Source organism: Peromyscus maniculatus, chromosome 1 (assembly GCF_049852395.1).
Source record: "Peromyscus maniculatus bairdii isolate BWxNUB_F1_BW_parent chromosome 1, HU_Pman_BW_mat_3.1, whole genome shotgun sequence".
Lineage (NCBI taxonomy): Eukaryota > Metazoa > Chordata > Mammalia > Rodentia > Cricetidae > Peromyscus > Peromyscus maniculatus.
In genome coordinates, this window is record NC_134852.1 from 92,694,874 (window position 1) to 92,712,207 (window position 17,334).

A 17,334-nucleotide genomic window follows, 5' to 3' on the forward strand; every position below is an offset into this window, starting at 1 on the left:
ACAAATTCTTATCCTAATAGTGAAATGTTTCACTGAGGCTTGCCCAGTGACTGAGTAAAACCAAAACTTATTATAAGCCACACTCATCCTAGGGTCCCCTTTCTATGTAGCCTCCCTGGTTCACACAGCGTGTTTTCTAGGCTCAGTCAGGCTGGCTCCACCCCACTGCGGCTGCTGTTCCTGGTGGTCATCCCATGGCCCCTTGCAATTGGGCTGCACTTTCACCAACAGCCTCCTGGGTTCTCTTCAGGGCTCCAGCCCTGTTACAGTTCCAAGCCTCAGCTGCTCTCCATAACCCCTTCAGGCCTTCAAAACCAGGACCACCTGGATGATGCTTACACTACCAAGTCTGGCTGCTTCTGGAACACAGCTTCTGTGTTCTGACATCACAGACTCCACACAAAAGGCCTGGTGGTCTTTGCTTCCCTCTGAACTTCACAATCCAGGCCTCCATCATCTGCCAAGCTCCCACATAACAGCTCACTGAGCAACACTCAATGGCTTTTCTAGCCTGAAGTTCCACAACCTTCCATAACCCTCTCCAAAACAACAGTCAGGTCTGTCACAGCAGATAGCTCGCTATCCTGGCACCAACCTGTCTAAGGTCACTATTGCTGTGATCAAACACCATGACCAAAAGCAGGGGAGGAAGGGCTTATTTGGCTTACATGTTCACATCACAGTGCATCAAAGGAATTCAGAACAGTAATATCAAAAGCAGAAACCTGGAGGCCGGAGCTGACACAGAGGCCATGGAGGGGTGCTACTTACTGGCTTGCTCAGTCTGCTTTCTTGGAGAACCCAGGACCACCAGCTCAGGAATGGCACCACCCACAATGGGCTGGGCCCTCCCCCATCAGTCACTAATTAAGAAAATGTCTCACAGGCAGATCTTATGAAGGCATTTACTCAATTGAGGTTCCCTCTTCTGATTGACTCTGGCTCAGTGGCTCTCAAACCCTCATGGGGAGGCTGAAGAACCTTTTTATAGGGTAACATATCAGATATCCTACATATCAGACATTTACATTATATAATTCATAACAGTATCAAAACTAGTTAAGCAGTTAAAGTAACTATGGCTAGGGGATCACCACAACACGAGGAACTGTATTCAAGGGTCACAGCATTAGGAAGGTTGAGAACACTGCTCTACCCCATGTCAGGCTGACATAAAACCAGCCAGCATAATCCAGAGTAACTTAATGCCGGATAGATTGCACAGGTGTATAAAATAGAAATAAGCCAGGTGTGGCGGTACATAACTTTAGTCCCGGCACTTGGGAAGTAGACGGGGCTCTGTGAGTATGAGGCCAGCCAGGGATAGCTACACAATGAGATCTTGTCAATACAGCCACCCACCTATCCCAGAAGTAAGTGTAATAGAACATCTGAGGCACTGATTCAATGAATTTTCCACATGAAGCTACTTTAAAGGCAAATCCTGAGTGACAATGGGTAGTAAACTCATCATATTTGTTAAAGGTCAGTTCTGGGGCTGGAGAGATAGCTCAGAGGTTAAAAACACTGGCTGTTCTTCCAGAGGTCCTGAGTTCAATTCCCAGCAACCATGTGGTGGCTCACAACCATCTGTAATGAGATCTGGCTCCCTCTTCTGGCCTGCAGGGATACATGCAAACACAACACTGTCTACATAAGTCAGTTCTGTCTTTTGTTTAATTATCAATAAATGGGTGTTCTGGCCTCATCCAACTATCTTTTTCTCCCAAGTGCTGGATCTCAGTTACAGCTGGGGAACTGGGGGGCCAAAGTCCTCCTTGTAGGACATTCCAGTAAAAGGAGCATGTAGTAAAACAGATGCCAAATGAGGTACAGGTTAGCCTCAAATACTTGAAACCTACTAATTATAAAAGGGAAGAGTTTTCTGTTGAATTCTAGGGCTCAAAGATAAAAACCCAACAGATGGGAATTCTGTGCCAAACAGCGCCATCTGTGGTATTCACACAGGAAATGTCAAAGAACACCCACAAAACCAAACAGGCACACCCACCTTCCTGGCTGACACCACTGTCCTCCAACTGGGCAATGCTGGTGCCAACTCTGTGTATCCAAGACACTGGGGGGAGCTGGCAGCTAAGCAGCTTCTGCCAGGTCCTGAGAGCACACTAGAGCTCTCCAAGTCCTAGGCCAGGTCTGCACACGCAGGCCGGTTAGTGCTCAGCTCCTGGCTGCTCTATCCCAGACTATGGCCAGGCTAGTTAGTCCCGAGAGCTCCTGCATCGGCCTCCTACCCTTCTCAGCAGCAAGGACAACACAGGCAAAGTTGTTTTCAGGTTTATTGAAAATATGACAGAACAGATTCAAACGGCTCCACGCGGTGTTTTGAAATTCATCCCAACTGTAGGCTGAGTGACCTGCAGGTTAGAGAGGCTGCCGAAGTCCTGCAACGAAACACAAGACTCGACGTGAGTGGGCCAGGGTGACCTGTGGTTAGCACCAGCCCCGCCAGACTGGGGCCTGGACTAAAGCCAGCCAAGGGGCTTCCCACCCCCAGGAACAATCGTTCAACACACAACACACCCCCGGTAACCTTCTTCAGGCAGGCACTTCCTAGCCAGGACACACTGAACAAACAGGCCTACAAACTGCAAAGCCCAGACCTGCCTTCCACACCCAAGGAGTCAACACTCGCTTGCTAACTAAAGCTTAACTGCCTGTCCGTAATCCCTACCATAGCCCGTGTATCCAAGGCTGTAAGAACACCAGTGCTCACACCGCACCATGCTTGGAGCCCCAGTCAAGAAGTATTACAATTTGCTCAACATCCAAGCAGACGGACAAGGCACCAAGGAGTGGATTAGCTCCCATCAGGCCAAGCACACTCAGCACCCAGGGCAGCATGGTTCAGAGTCAAATGGTTTCTGGAGAAATTAAGGCTGCCTCAGGAGCAGATCCACAGCAAGCTCCAGCTGCAACACTGCTGGTCTCACCAATGCCAGGTGGCGGGGATATAGGGAGAGTACTTTGTTAGTGACTCCAAGTGCTCAAAATCACCAACAGCAGCTGGACTCTGAAGCCCACATTACCACTTATGAAAGAAGGGGAAAGAGAAGCCACATCAAAGACACCTGTCAACTGTCTTAAGCAGGGCCTGACTATTCTGAAAATGAGACAAGAGATCATTTCTGAAGTTAGAATCAAGAGTTTCTAAGAAAAGCAGGTAACAGAGCCAGAGTGGAATCAAAGACAACTTAGGAGCCAGGCCCAGAACAAAGAAAAATGCGAAGGACTCAGATAGCATACGCACAGAACAAGCAGCCACAACCATTTTAAAACTGGGTGAGAGAGCCAGCACTCATGGCCCCCGACCAGGACCAGCCACACTCACCAGAAGCTTCAGCATTTCCTTGGTGTCAGGATCTACCTCAATGATCTCCTGATCCAGGGCTGAGACCTAGGAAGGAGAAAAATCCAAATTATGAATGAGTTATTTTCCTCCTCCTCTGCTTCCATGCAAGATCAGGCCTCGCTTTTCTTTCCTTCAGACAGGTGTCTCGGGCTGTCCTGGAACTCTATGTAGTCCAGGCTGGCCTCAAGCTCAGAGACCCCTCCGCCCTGCCTTCTGTGCTGGGACTAAAGGGATGTACCACAGTGCCTGGACAGCTTCATTCCCTTTTTTTTTTTTTTAAAACAAGATAGGGCTTCTCTGTGTAACAGTCTTGGCTCTCCTGGAATTTTCTTTGTAGCCCAGGCTGACCTTGAATTCAGAGATCCACCTGCCTCTGCCTCCCAAATGCTGGGATTAAAGGCGTGCACCACCACCGCCCGGCTTTATTCTGATGCCAGAGTTATCTAGTGGGTATTCAGAAAGCCTTAAGATAAAGTCCACACTTGAGATATATGGTCAAGCCAGGAGACATGCTCACTGGGCTCCCATGTGGAAAATGAGCAAACAACTTGACCGGGGCAGAAAGAGTAACAAACAGGCAGATGACAGACACTCCCAGCCAGCTAAGTCTATAGCTGGAGGCTCACGCCTCTAACCCCAGCACTCAGGGGGCAGAGGCAGGCGGATCTTACTAATTAGAAGTGACCCTGTCCTACACCATGAGACCCCATATCAAAACACCGAGGAGCCAAATGAATCAGACCTCTCACTGAGTGGACGGAGGTCCAGAGAAAGATCCACCAAGTTTACCTCAGGAACATAGTTATCTCTCCTTTCTCTCTCTTCTTCCTGCAACTTGATAGAGATGCCTCTCACAGGACCCCTCTGAATCCTCTTCATCAGATGCGTGACGTAGCTGCAAGCACACAAGCCAGGACGGCAGTGACCACCCCGGCTCCCCGCCGGTGCCCAGGGCGTCCGCACACAGAACCCAGTGTGTGTGTGTGTGTGTGTGTGTGTGTCTGTCTCTCTCTCTCTCTCTCTCTCTCTCACACACACACACACACACACACACACACCACTGTGGACACGCACGCCCCGCAGATGACCAACCTCCCCCCAGGATCACCACTCAGCCCCTGAGCCTGGACTGGGGAGAGACCCAGCTCTGGTGCAGCGTGGTCACAGCGACGCACACCACAGCAGAGCCGAGCAGCCAGGTGCGGAGGGCGGAGCTCGGTCCCCACCCCGGGGAAGCCCACACCCCCCGCTCCTCCCGGACCACCGGGGGGACCCGAGCCCGGGAGACGGCCCGCGCGGCCCCCGCTCACCCGGCTATCTTGTTGCGGAGTTTCTTGCTGGGGATGATGGCGATCTCCTCGCACACGCGCTTGTTGGTGTGGAAGTCATTGCCCAGGCGCGTGTAGTACTTCTCGATGATGACCCGGGCCGCCTTCTTCACAGTCTTGGTGCGGACGCGGCCCTGAGGGCGGAGGGCAGAGATCAGTGGCGAGCCCGCGCCTTCCGCGGGGGAAGCAAGCGCGGGGCTCCGTGCGGGAGCGCGCCCGGCCGACGGACGCCGCGCACGCCCGGCCCGGCGCTCCCCGCTGCGGGATGGGGCCGCGGCGGGCGCAGGATGGACGCGGATTGGAAAGGACGGAGGCCCCGGAGCCCAACACCTACCATGTTGACGGGTCCCGGTAAAAGAGGAAACAGGAAGCACAAGAGAGGCCTATAAAGCGCAGGCCAGAAAGCCGCTTCCGCCCGGCTGGGGCGGCGCGCGGCTCGCCGGTGTGTCGCAGCGCCCCCTGGCGGGGTGGAGGGTCCGTGTCGGGCGGCGGGCGGGGCGAGCGTCTGCGCGTGCGTGCGAGCGTAGGAAGCCCGGCCGTCCTAGTTTCCGCTCTGTGAAGTTCCCTGCTTGATAGGCTTCTTCTGTTCGACTTTGAGGGTGCTTTAGTCTATGAGGGGCTTCGAGGCCTTGAGAAGATGAGGCGGACAGGAAGCCCGCGCTTTGGAAAGGTGAAGTAGTAGAGGGAGTCGTTCCTGACTTCCGCCTTGCGCGTGGCTCCACTCGGAGCTTTTAGGGTCCAGCCTGACTAGAGAGAGAGGCTCCTCTCACTTCCCGGGGTTACTGTACACACCGCTTCACCAGATGGGCTTTTCTTCACACCCCAGCACAACACTGCATTGGAGCTGTTCTTAAGCGCCTTAGCACGTCAAGTGACTTCTATTTTCTCAGGCAGGGAATGAGCTAACCAGGAAGGGTTAACCTCCAGTGCTTAAAACATTGGCCGGCTCACAGGAAGTGAACAAATGTTTATGTGAACAAATTAAGATCTCAATTTGCTCTACTGCCCCCAACCAGTTAAGACACTATCTCCAACCTTCAGCTTCTTCTGGCTGTTCTGCCATACCCTGGCCCAAATCAGGCTCTTAAGCAACGGCCCAGTGCCCTCATCAGCCTAGGGAGGGCCTTTCGTCTAGCTGTTCCTTGGGATGAGGTCCTCCTGGGCTCGAACCTAACATGAGACTGTGCCAGCCACGTTGGATGTATCAAGGGGCCACGGCTGTGCCACAACCTTCAACTCATCTGTATCACTGGTCAGGTGGTGAAGCACAGAAAGCCCGTACCCTGAAAGCTGCTCGTGGAGGGAGGGAGATGTCATGACCTAAGGAGCAGGAAGAGACTGAAGAGATCAGAGTCAGGATGCCCTCAGTGTTGCACAAGCTCACCTTTACCAGTGAAATGCCAATGAAGTAGCTGCCAGGCTTCAGATGGAGACTAGATCTTACAGTCTGGCAGGAAGGGAACTCGTGGATCATGACCAGTAGTGAGTTTCTGCACCTTACAGTAGGGATGCTTTAGTACACAGGAGTCCCTCTACCTCAGACTAGTTTCCTAAAGGATCAGTTCAGCAGGCTGACTTAAAACCTCTCTACCTGAAAACCATGGTGCCTGTCATAAAGCCTGGGAGCTGTATCAAAAGCTCTAGTGTCAGGGCTGTCAAGGAAATCCAAGTACTGCAAGGTATAGTGTGCATACCTTTAATCCCAGCACTAGGATGCCTGCCTGCTTCACAGGCAGGGGTTTCTGAGTTTGAGGCTAGGCTGGTTTACATAAGGAGTTCCGGGGGCAAGGACAGAGCCTGAATCAAAACAGCAAAGTAGCATCTACTCAGAAAGGAATAACATCAGCACAAGCGAGTCCAAGAGAAGAAACATGCCAAGGCTCACAGGACGGCAGAGGTCAAGTGGCTTCGACACCGTGGTGGTTGTGCCTCTGGCATTCTGGATGGCCAAGGAACTGAAGCATACAGGTCTCTTGTTTTGGACTGTAATCACCCGGCTCCTGGGTGATGGCCAAAGTGGCCGACCAGGATGTAACAAGTCCCACATAAGGACAGGTTTCCACATGCTTGCACCACCATCACCCTGGACTGGAAATCCCATTACAGGAAATCCAAGAAAAGAGGACTTTTTTCCTGGACTCTTACTGCTTGCTACACACACACACACACACACACACACACACACACACACACACACACCCAGGCACAAAGACAAAAGCACAATTTTGCTGCAACGTGTTTATTATGTGCCAAAAAAAAGTACACCACAGCTTACTCCACACATCTGTAGTAGAGTGCAGTCTTGCCTGCATATACAACAATGAGGTAGAGACTTCACACACAGCTTCACAAACCCACAGAGTAGCTGGGATATGCAACAATGCAACATCAGCTCAGCAGGAGGGAGGAGGGGTTAGGACACTGGTTCTTTGGCACACAGCTTCCCTAAGAGGGGCAAGGAGTAAGTAAATTAAAAAGGAAAAGAGTCAAGTTTGCAAATTCCAGTAGCATTTTTTTGTCAACTCGGTTGATTCATACATTCTTCAAATAAAATATGTAAGGAAGGGTCCTTGCCCCTCTAAGAGAAAGGGCTCCTGTGAGCCTTCAACTGCCCCCACCAAAAAGCAGCCCTTTTTTTTTTTTTTAATTTTTAAGCTCAGTTACAAAAGAAAAAGTCCTGTGACTGTGATTAAAAACTTCTATCAACCCTTCCCACCCCACATAAGTGCAATGTAAGAAGGTGCGACAAACTATTTAAAACTATATACAGCAGCTGCTCAGACGTAATTTTTTCCCTCCGGTCCAGTTTTAAATAAAATAATTTTCCCTTGGTTACAAATGCTTTGATTTGCAACTGTGACCAGCAGTCCCCCAGACACAAATTTGCTATAATGTTAAAAGCTGCCAGAAAAGAAAAAAATCTATTGTTCCAAATGACTTAAAAACTGTTTTAAGGAGTGTAAAAAGGAACCAGTAAAAACCCTCGAGCGTAAACTATGAAATATGATTTGGTTTAAATGAAGAGCAAAGTCTCCTTGTTTGTTTACAGTAAAAAACACCAGCTGAACACTCAGTTTATGCCGTTCAGGTGGGGGTTAAACAAAGGAAAGGCACTGTATGGCAACTGCAAGAATGAACGGATGAGACCTGCGCATCACCACCGCCAGTATTGCGAGGAATGTAGAAAGCGCTTTAATAAATAAACTTAGGTGTAGGCATCTGTCAATACCTCCTGGACACACAGTTTGTTGTTGTTTTTCTTTTCATTTGCAAAATGAGGAACTAGAATCTGGGAAAACTACATTTGCTTGAGGGTGAGCCTGAGGGTCCTTGCTCTGGCACACCCCCTGAACACAAAACCTCACAAAACTCATTGTGCATTAATTAGTGCAGAAACAAAGACAGATTTAGCAAGTACAAAGGTGACTACAAGTTTCCCTTGTCTGCAGAAAGCTAGCTCCTTGGGCGCCAGTGCAGGGTACAGGCCTGATTTGCCAGCCTTGGGCAATACAGGCCACTGGGCAAGGCCAGCTTCTCTAGCTGGCATCTCAGTTTTTCTGGTTCCTCATCAGGGGGCTGTGGTGGCGCAGGCCTTCCATGCTGTGTCGCCAGTGCCAGCAGCTTCGGCAAAAATACTTGAAGCAAACCTAAAACAGAAAGAGCGTTAGCACCAGGTACAAAGGTTCTACTTGGAAGAGGAAATGGAAGGCCCCTAGTTTCTGTGGAGCTAGAAGAGATGCTTCCTGCTAGGCCTCTCATGGTAATAGAGCTCTAAGGCAAATGCTATCTTGTTTTCATGTGTAGCCTTATGCAAACATTTTAGGTTCCTGGTGTACAGAGACCATGCAGGTTCCCAATTCCCCACCCTTCTCACCTACAGAGCAGTTGAATTTCATGGCTGCCAACATGAGAGAATGTGTGAAGAACTGGTAACAGATTCAAGTATAAGCAGACATGCCTTTCTCTTCTCAGTGAGAAGTGACTGGTTTTGCTAGCTGAATAATCTTAAACCAGTCATAACCTCCTACCAAGAATCTGAAACTGAGGATTCACTGTGAAAGACACTGATCTATAGAAGCTGATTAGAAAGACACTTGTGTGCTTGACCTTACTGCCCAATCTTACTCTGAGCTCCTGTGGGGGCCTGGGTTTGACTATCTACAGCCTCCATGCAATGACAACATCACTGTAAGACAAACTAAGCATAGATGAATTGCTCGAGTCTGGAAGGTTCCCGAACATTCCAGAGAAGGTTTCAGAATGTGGTCCAATGGTTGTGCCTGCACAAGACCAACCCAATGAACATTTCAGCATGGGCAGGGAAAAGGCTCACAGGCCACTACTCCTAGCTGAGAGCTACTGACAGCTTATGGCTTCTGGAAGAAGGAAAGTCAGTTTAAGGGTTTATCCCTTGGTAGATGGACTACCATGAGTATATAAGTAGCACACTGGGACTAGGCATGATATTTAAAAAAAAAAAAAAAAAAGGCTGAGCAAGGTGGTGCTTGGAAAGCAAAAGCAGGCCCAATCTGAGTTTGAGGCCAGCCTGGTTTACATAGTGAGTCCCAGGCTGAGGTGAAACCCTGTCTCAAAAACAAAAACAAAAAGTAATAGCATCAACAAAAAACAAAAAGATGAAGTTAAGAGGGAGTGGATGGGAAGGAGTTAAGAAAAGTAGGGTAGAACATGATCAAAATATATTGTATGCATGCATGAAAATATATTTTAATGTGTTTAAAAAAAGTTCATTCAAAACAGCAACAAGAGCACCACTCAGCAACTTATTAAAAACAGACTCTCAGGGTCCACCCAAATCCACTGACTCAGATTCTCATCTCAACAAAGTTATCAGCTGATACGTACATACATTCAAGTCTGAAAATCAATGACTGCCAAACATACCCAGATCCATCCATGTTCCACCACCCAGAGACACCCAGGAGGAAGTTCCCATGTAGCTTCCACCTTTGATGAGTGTGGTTAGAAACCCAGATACAAATACCAAAGCAGTCCAGAAGTTCAGAAATAAAGGAAAACTCAGTCCCAGCAAGGTGTACCTAAACCTTTTGGCATTGCAACATAATGCTGTCATCTTCAAGGTTCACACTGGAGAACCATGCAATCCAGATACAAAACCAAACCAACACTTCACAAGTGTGTGTGTGGGGGGGGGGGGGGTTGGGGAGGTTGGCTCCTAAAATCACAATTTTGGGTTGGGCAGCATTCACAGCTATTCTGAGGCAAATGGCACCAGAGACTGTAATTGGACATGCTTGTCAGACTTAGAAAACGTTATCAGTAGTGCTTTATTCATAGGTATCCAACTACCCAATGTCTATAAAACCACTATCTGGGTATGGTAACACATGCCAGTGATACGAAGGCTCAGGCAGGAGCAGTGGGTAAGAAAGAGGCTCGTTGCAAGCTCAAGGCTAGCTTGGCTACATGAGTCCCAAGTCAGGTAGGACTAAACAGTAAGACCATTTCCAAAAAACAAAACAAAACAAAAATCACCCACTATCACCAATGGCCACACTGTACAGCAGTAGCCCAGGAAGGAAAAGAGAAAACAAGCATTCTGACACACCAGGTTGTAGATCAACCTATCTACAGTGTGCCCTCTTGACTGTTGTCTCTATCTATGCTCCCAGACATCACAAGTTACCCAAGAACTCCAATACTCAATGTCAGAAACGTGCCTTAATATATTTTTGTATTGTGGTATGAACTTTGTAGACATTTCTAGTGCCCAGAGAACTCACCTGATCTCGACAGAAGAAAGGGCCAGGCTGTGAACTGCAGATAAGACACAGAGAATCTTCTAGATAGGGGTCAATCTGAACCTGAGGAACATCAACAGAGGGAGATAAAATGGCTCTATGGGTCAGATGAGTTTGAGGAGCGTATTATTGAGCACACAGGGATGCAGGATGTTTATTTGTTCTAATGGAGGCTAGACAGAATTGTGGGCCAGGGCCTAATATGGACAGACTAGAAGACAGACTCATGTCCTACAGAGACAGAGCTGGTTGCTGCTAACATTTGACAACCACAGGCTTTACTGCCTGATCTTCTCAGCAAAATGAACCCTGGCGTTCCATCAATTAGCAGCAGGGAAGTGCTCAGAGTATTCAGGTTAAAAAAAAAGATAAAGAAAGTCGATCTATTTAGCAATTTCAGATAAATATAAAAATGAGGGGACTTCTCCTCACCCACACCCACTCCCACTCAGGCAGCTAACAGTCTAGGTCCCTTCCTCCTGAGTCCCCAGAGACCAAGCCCACCTTAAACCCTGAAAACTCAGGTTAACTCTGCAGTTGGGCTCATTGCCCTAATCTTGGAACTATGCTTGTTTTTTTTGTAACTGATCCAAATCTCTCTCAAAGTAAGGGCATAAACCACTCACCTTCTTGGTAAACTTGGTGGTTTTGATCTCCACAAAAGCAGCGCTGACTGCTTTCAGGTAACTACGTTGGTTATTGAAAGTCACACGACCAGACCCTAGGAAAACCGGGCACTGTTCAAATTCTCTTAAACACTCAAGAAACCCTGCTCTACACCAGTACGGTCTGACATAAATTTCTAATTGAGTGGTTGTCACAGTCAAGTCGAAAGTAGTAGAACTTTAATAATATAGGTTATTTTATCTGTGTTCAAGGTATAGATTTTGGTGGTGGTTTTGTTTTGTTTTGTCCTGAGACAGGGTTTCTCTGTGTACCCTGGCTGTCATGAAACTTGCTTTGTAGCCCAGGCTGGCCTCGAATTCAGAGAACCACCTGCCTCTGTCTCCCGAGTGCTGGGATTAAAGGCGTGTGCCACCACTACCCGGTTGTGTTCAAGGTATTTTAACACATAGGAGAAGTTGCATTTCAAGTACTCAACAGCCACCTTCTGTTGGTGGCTATCACACTGGACAGTAACCATTGTAAGACATGTTAGTGTTAATCATTTAGTAAAGAGAGAAGGGAAGGGGCTCCTCCTGTGCAGGCAGACATACAGGGAAGGAAAAGGGGCTCAGGTGGTATAAATAGCAATCAAACCTTGCCTGACCCAGAGGTACCTTAGAGAACTAGGAACCAGCAGAAGAATCCCCCTCCTGCCAAGTGCGGCCTGCCCCTACAGACTCTGAAGTCCTGGTTCTCCATTTGACCAGATTCAGTGCAGATGGGTAGACCAGGTATCTGGGAAGGTGGGTTAACTATATATGCCTTGATCAGAGAGTTCAGGTCTGCTCCATTTCCAAACGCAATCACTGAGATTACAGTACCAAGTCTGGAACTAACCTTCTTTCTCAGAAAAGCTGATCAAAACTCAGTGGTCAGGACACAGACTACCTTAAGGTAGAACAGCTCAACAGCTGTACCAGTTTTTGAGTTATCCAGAAAGCACCTTTGATCTGACCTTGTCTCTTACTCTAGACAGCATCAAAGATGTAAAAATGAAACAAATGATCCTTCCTTCCTGACAAAGTCTCACTATGTATTTCTGATTGGCCTGGAACTTGCTATGTAGACCAAGCTGGCTTTGAACTCAGAGATCCACCAAGTGCTGGGACAACAGGCATGTGCTACCATGTCTGGAAGAACTTTTAATAAAGGAAACTGGTCAAGTTCTCAGTAAAGTATAGTCTTTAAGTGCAATACTACCTACAGTGTGTCCCAAACTGGTTGGCAGCTGTGTGTGCACTTTGAATTTCAACCAGCTTCTTTCACCAATATTATCATAGATCCTACAATCGTCCTTTTCCCCAGGGTGGGAAACAGGAGTAGAGCGAGATGCAGATGGGCCAGTACTGGTAACTTCTGGAGGAAAAGATGATCTGCAAACGTGGGTCAGTTCTCTCTCCACTCTCAAAGGTAAGTATTACAATCTTAATTTACTCCCAGGGGCACCAAGCCTTCCCACACAGAAGTAGGACACTCACCAATGGGGTACTTGTGCTTATCTGTGTCAATCCCAGCATACACCACTCCACCAAATAGGTCATTCAAGATGGCAGCCAGAGCCTCAGCATTGAGCATCCCGTGCAAGGCACCAACAAACACCGTCCTGCTTGGATCCAGCCTCTGAGATGGGCTCCAGACAAAGTTGCTGTCAGCCAAGACCCAAGGGATTACCTGCACCTGAAAACGCCCCCCAAAGGTTTATCAGCTCGCAGCTTCAGAGGGCCTCCTGTACAGTAGAACACATGCTTTAGATACCATAGCTGCAGCTGCTGAGGCTGTGCAGGGATGAAAGGGCACTGTTCCCCATCTGAGGCACACAGGCTTCCAGTAAGGCATCCTTATCCTTGAGTTGAATTTCCTGTGTTCATGTGTTCATAATGGTGAGAGAAAATACAACAGAACTCGCTGATTCTGCAAAGTAAGCACCAAGTACCAAACTGACAGGCCCACAATCCTGTAATTCCAACCAAGGGCCACAGGAACTAACAGAGCATGAGTTCTCAAGAAAGAAAACAAGAGTTCTGTGAAAGGTAGAACTCATAGAACATTTAAAAGCTAGGAGCATGAAGGACAGAAGGGTGAAAATGCTTATCAGTGAGATGGTTACTGGTCTAAACCTAGGTATTTAGAGGGCTTTGTGCCAGCAATAGTGGGAACATTCTCTCTCCCCGCCTCCTTCCCTCTTCCCCACCCCATGTGTATAAAGCCATCTCTCTCTGTATAAACCCATGTACAAAGATCTGAGGTGTTACAAAGCTCAGCATCACTAGGGCAAATGCTGACACCTTGTGTCTTCTGTCCCCTTGACCCCAGAGTCAAACCTAGTCTAGCAGGCAGAGGGTGTTACAATGAGGTAGGCTTATAAATGCCAGTAACTATTTCTGGAAAAATAGTTTGTGAAGATCTTTTTAAAATGCTTTGAAACAGGAAGAGAACTGAGGCAAACACAAGGAGGTAAAAACAATTCAAAAGAAGACCTCAACAAGGCTGGTGGCAATGGTCACAGGTGACAAGCAAAGATATTCTTCAATGGAAGTCTGTAGAAGTCAGACTTTCTGAGTGGGTAAGCAAGGAGGGACCAGGCACGATCTAGACCTACAGGGCCTGAGGTTTGGAGAGCCTGGTAGAAGGTACCAGGGGAAGCTAACAGCCCCACAAATTCATGACAAAGGCTAACTTTGCACACAGGGAATACAGAGTTACAGGATATATCAAAGAAGACAGGGTCTACATAGGACAGGAGGTTAGACAGGTGAAAATGAATACATTATCTGAGATAGAAAGACGACAGGAGGGAGTCAATTGTGTTGATAATAGTGGACAACAGTCGGGACATACAAAGAATCAGTCACAGAAGTGAGAGAACTGGGTCAGCCTGCAGCTGGTGCATCAGAGAGACTTAGTCTCTGCTAAGTGGTAAGGAGGGAGTGGGCATGAGGCAGACTCGATTCCTGTAGCTGTGACAGTCTCATGTGTGAAAGCAGGAGACAAAGGAGGAAAGAATACATGAATTCATCTTAGATACGATGAGCTCCTGCCTGTTGTCTGAGGGCCAGACAAGTGAGGAGAGAAGGAAGGGAACTGAGTTACTGTGGGAGCCCGAGAATGAACAACTTCAACTTCTGTCAGACTGGACAGCAGAAACATGGGGGAACTTTTATAAAGCAAAGAACCAGATCAGTCAATGAATTATTTAAAAGTGATATGACCATCTTACTAATGGGCACTTCTCCCTTTAAGACACAGATTTTAAAAATAGACTTTACTTTCTAACAGTTGATTTAGGTTCACAGCAAAACTACACTAAGAACAGACATTTCCCACATACTCTCTGTCCCACACAAGCCTCAACTAGCAAAATTCTGCATCAGAAGGTCATTCCGATGACCCTACACTGACAATTACTATTACCTCAAGACCACAGTTTACACTGGGTTCTCTTCACATTTTCTGTGAATTACTGGTTTGGAGGAAATGTGTGATGACTTTTACAACACTGCAATGGTAGCTGAATGTCAACTCACAGCCCAAAAAAATCCTTTGTGCTCTGCCTAGTCATGTCTCCCTCCCCTGGAAAGCACTGATCTTTTTAATTAGAGATATTTTTAGCTTCCCATGGAGCAATGAAATTTCACAGTAGTTTAATGTCACAAAAGTGATTTGGAATCAGCCTAATAAAAACACCACTACACCAATTCCTGAACTCAAAACAAGTGGTTCTCAAAACTCTATCCACTAGCACCATTTGGGGAGTCTGATTACAAGGGATTCCTAAACTCTACCCAGATGAATCAGTAATCCTGAGATAAGACTCTGCAATGAGTTCCCCAATGTGAAATCAGTATGATGTTCAGGGCACAAAGGCTTATGCCAAGCATTTATAAAAAGACAACATATTGGTAACATATAATAGAGCCCTGAGAGGGAGTGAAGCAGCCATGGCTGGGTTTGTGTGAATGGGAATTTATTTACTTACCCAGTCTGAGAACCAGGAGAAAATATCTGTAGATTTTATCAGTTTAGTCTAAGAAGAGAAAGTTGCTGCTTTCAATTTCATCTCTAAGGTGAGGTTTGAAATTTAAATGTAGATCAGAAGAGAGTAGAAGAGGCCAGGAGGGCTCAATCACCACTGGTTCCAGGATTGTCTATGCACATTTCACATACTTCCCTTTCACCTCAGCAAGGCCAACAGTTGGCTTTTTTAAGAAAAATGTAATTTAGAAGATAGCAATGTATTTGCCATGGACAAGAAAAGTAGATTCCTTGCCTCTGCAAGAACTGTTGCCCTGGTTCCAAGAAAAATCTAGTGCTATGATATGCCAATCATCTTGACACAGGAAGAATATGTGGTGGTTTGAATGAGAAATGTCCCCCAAAGTCTTGGCATTTGAACTCGGTTGCCAACTGGTAGTGCTCTTTGAGAAGTTTTTGGTGGTATAGCTTTGCTAGAGGAATTGGGTCACTGGAGTGGGCTTTGAGATTAAAATCTTCCTGCCACTTCCAATTTGCTCTCTCTGTCTTGTTCTTATAGCACAGGATGTGAGCGTTTTGGTCCTGTCATATTGATTTTTGTTTTCTTTTTGAGACAGGGTTTCTCTGTGTAGCCCTGGCTGTCCTGGAACTCACTTTGTAGACCGGGCTGGGCTTGAACTCAGAGATCTGCCTGCCTCTGCCTCCGAGTGTTGGGATTAAAGGTGTGTGCCACTGTGATGTACTCTTATCCTTCAGGACTCATAAGCCCAAATTACTTCTTATGTAAGTTGCCTTAGGTCATGGTATTCTAATCACAGTGACTGTGGTGGTTTAAAGGAGAATGGCCTTCGTATCTCATATGTTTGAAAGCTTGGTCCCTAGTTGGTGGACCTATTTAGGAAGGATTAGGAGCTGTGGTCTTGTTGGAGGTGGTATGTCACTAGGGGCAGGCTTGGAGGGTTAAAAATATTCATGCTGTTCCCACTGTGACCTCTTGGCCGTTCTTGCTACCATACCTTCACTTTACCATCCCAGACTCTAACCCTCTGAACCTGCAAACCCAACTGAGAACGTTTCCTTTTATAAGCTACCTTGGTCATGGTGTTTTATCATAGCAATAAAAAAAGAAACTACTACAGCAACAGAAAGTAACTAATATAGGACACCAAGCGAACTCACCTCTTTGCAGCGCATCCTTCGGCTGGACATCTTGAAATAATATTCACTCAGGCCATCTGGGCTCATCGGGTCGTGAGAACAAGCCTGAAGCAAGGCCCGGACAGACTTCTCTAGTTCAAACACCAAATACACATACCCTATACCCAAGGAAAGCAAAAGCCGCCTTAATATTCCTTAATATCCTCTATGGTGGCCAAAGAGCCATGGCTTTGAGCAGGGAGTTTCTTCTAAGGGAGGAAGCCTCAAGTACAAGATAGATAGATAGATATAGATAGATAGATACATATATGTGTGTGTGTGTGTGTGTGTGTGTGTGTGTGTGTGTGTGTGTGTGTGTGTATGTGTGTGTGTGTACATGTATATATATGTGTGTATATATATATATATATATTTTTTTTTTTGAGGTAGATTGAACCTATAGTCTTGTGTGTGCTAGGTAAGCACTCTACCACTGAACCAAATCCCTCATCCCAAAGTACATTTTTGTTCTACTCCTGAAAAGGCTTGTCAAACGAAGCACTTACTATACCTTATGCCCAGGCTAAGGGAGAGAGATGTACATCCCATTTCGCTAAGGGAAAGAACTGTCAGCTGGAACAGAAGACCCCACCTACTACTTCACAGCTCTCTACCCCAGAACACAGAGCATGCTCGGGTCAGCAGAGCCAGAAGAATAGTTTGTCGGGGGATGCAGGTATTACTTTAAAAGCCTAATTAAACTGTCAGTTCAAGTTCAACGAAGATGGGGCAGAGTGAAAATAGCACCCGCTCCTTTCTACAGGGCAGAATCTCCTTTTAGACCAGTGAGGAATCAGATAGTCGGTCCTCATTCCTGACAACTCCAAAGGGAATCTCAGAACTGGGTCAGATGACAACCTCCAAGGCTGCAGAGGCAGGCAAAAGAACACTCTTGAACACCGTATTCGGGGGGAAAGGCACTGGTGGGGTTTAGGTTTGGAGGGAAGTGCACAGGAAGAAGTCTGGGTGGCAGCTCCCACAGCACTGCAAGTTTGGACAGATGGACAAAGGAATGTGCAAA

General features: G+C 47.2%; 2 protein-coding genes across 13 annotated transcripts in view; both read right to left on the reverse strand.

The window, feature by feature from the left end:
- Nucleotides 1-2,283: 2,283 nt before the first annotated feature.
- Rps17 (ribosomal protein S17) lies at nt 2,284-5,171 on the reverse strand. The gene is made up of 5 exons (XM_006969980.4): nt 5,033-5,171; nt 4,681-4,832; nt 4,160-4,265; nt 3,350-3,415; nt 2,284-2,402 (listed from the first exon to the last, which is right to left on the reverse strand). Exons 1-5 carry the CDS (start codon nt 5,033-5,035, stop codon nt 2,322-2,324), a joined length of 408 nt encoding a protein of 135 aa, XP_006970042.1. The 5' UTR covers nt 5,036-5,171; the 3' UTR covers nt 2,284-2,321.
- Nucleotides 5,172-6,921: 1,750 nt separating this feature from the next.
- Cpeb1 (cytoplasmic polyadenylation element binding protein 1) overlaps nt 6,922-17,334 on the reverse strand; it is a 97,403-nt gene continuing 86,990 nt past the window's right edge. For all 12 annotated transcript variants that reach the window (XM_076546087.1, XM_076546066.1, XM_076546078.1 and 9 more), the window contains 5 exons: nt 16,296-16,432; nt 12,623-12,821; nt 11,105-11,199; nt 10,461-10,541; nt 6,922-8,345 (listed from right to left, as the gene is read on the reverse strand). In XM_076546087.1, coding sequence (XP_076402202.1) covers nt 8,247-8,345; nt 10,461-10,541; nt 11,105-11,199; nt 12,623-12,821; nt 16,296-16,432 — 611 coding nt within the window. In that variant the 3' untranslated portion in view covers nt 6,922-8,246. The remainder of the gene's footprint in view (nt 8,346-10,460; nt 10,542-11,104; nt 11,200-12,622; nt 12,822-16,295; nt 16,433-17,334) is intronic.

Coding starts and splice junctions, on each gene's coding strand:
- Rps17 (XM_006969980.4), bottom strand. Junction 4,266..4,680: donor CTCCGCAACAAGATAGCCGG/GTGAGCGGGGGC, acceptor GTGTGCTTGCAG/CTACGTCACGCATCTGATGA. Junction 2,403..3,349: donor AGGAAATGCTGAAGCTTCTG/GTGAGTGTGGCT, acceptor GTTTCGTTGCAG/GACTTCGGCAGCCTCTCTAA.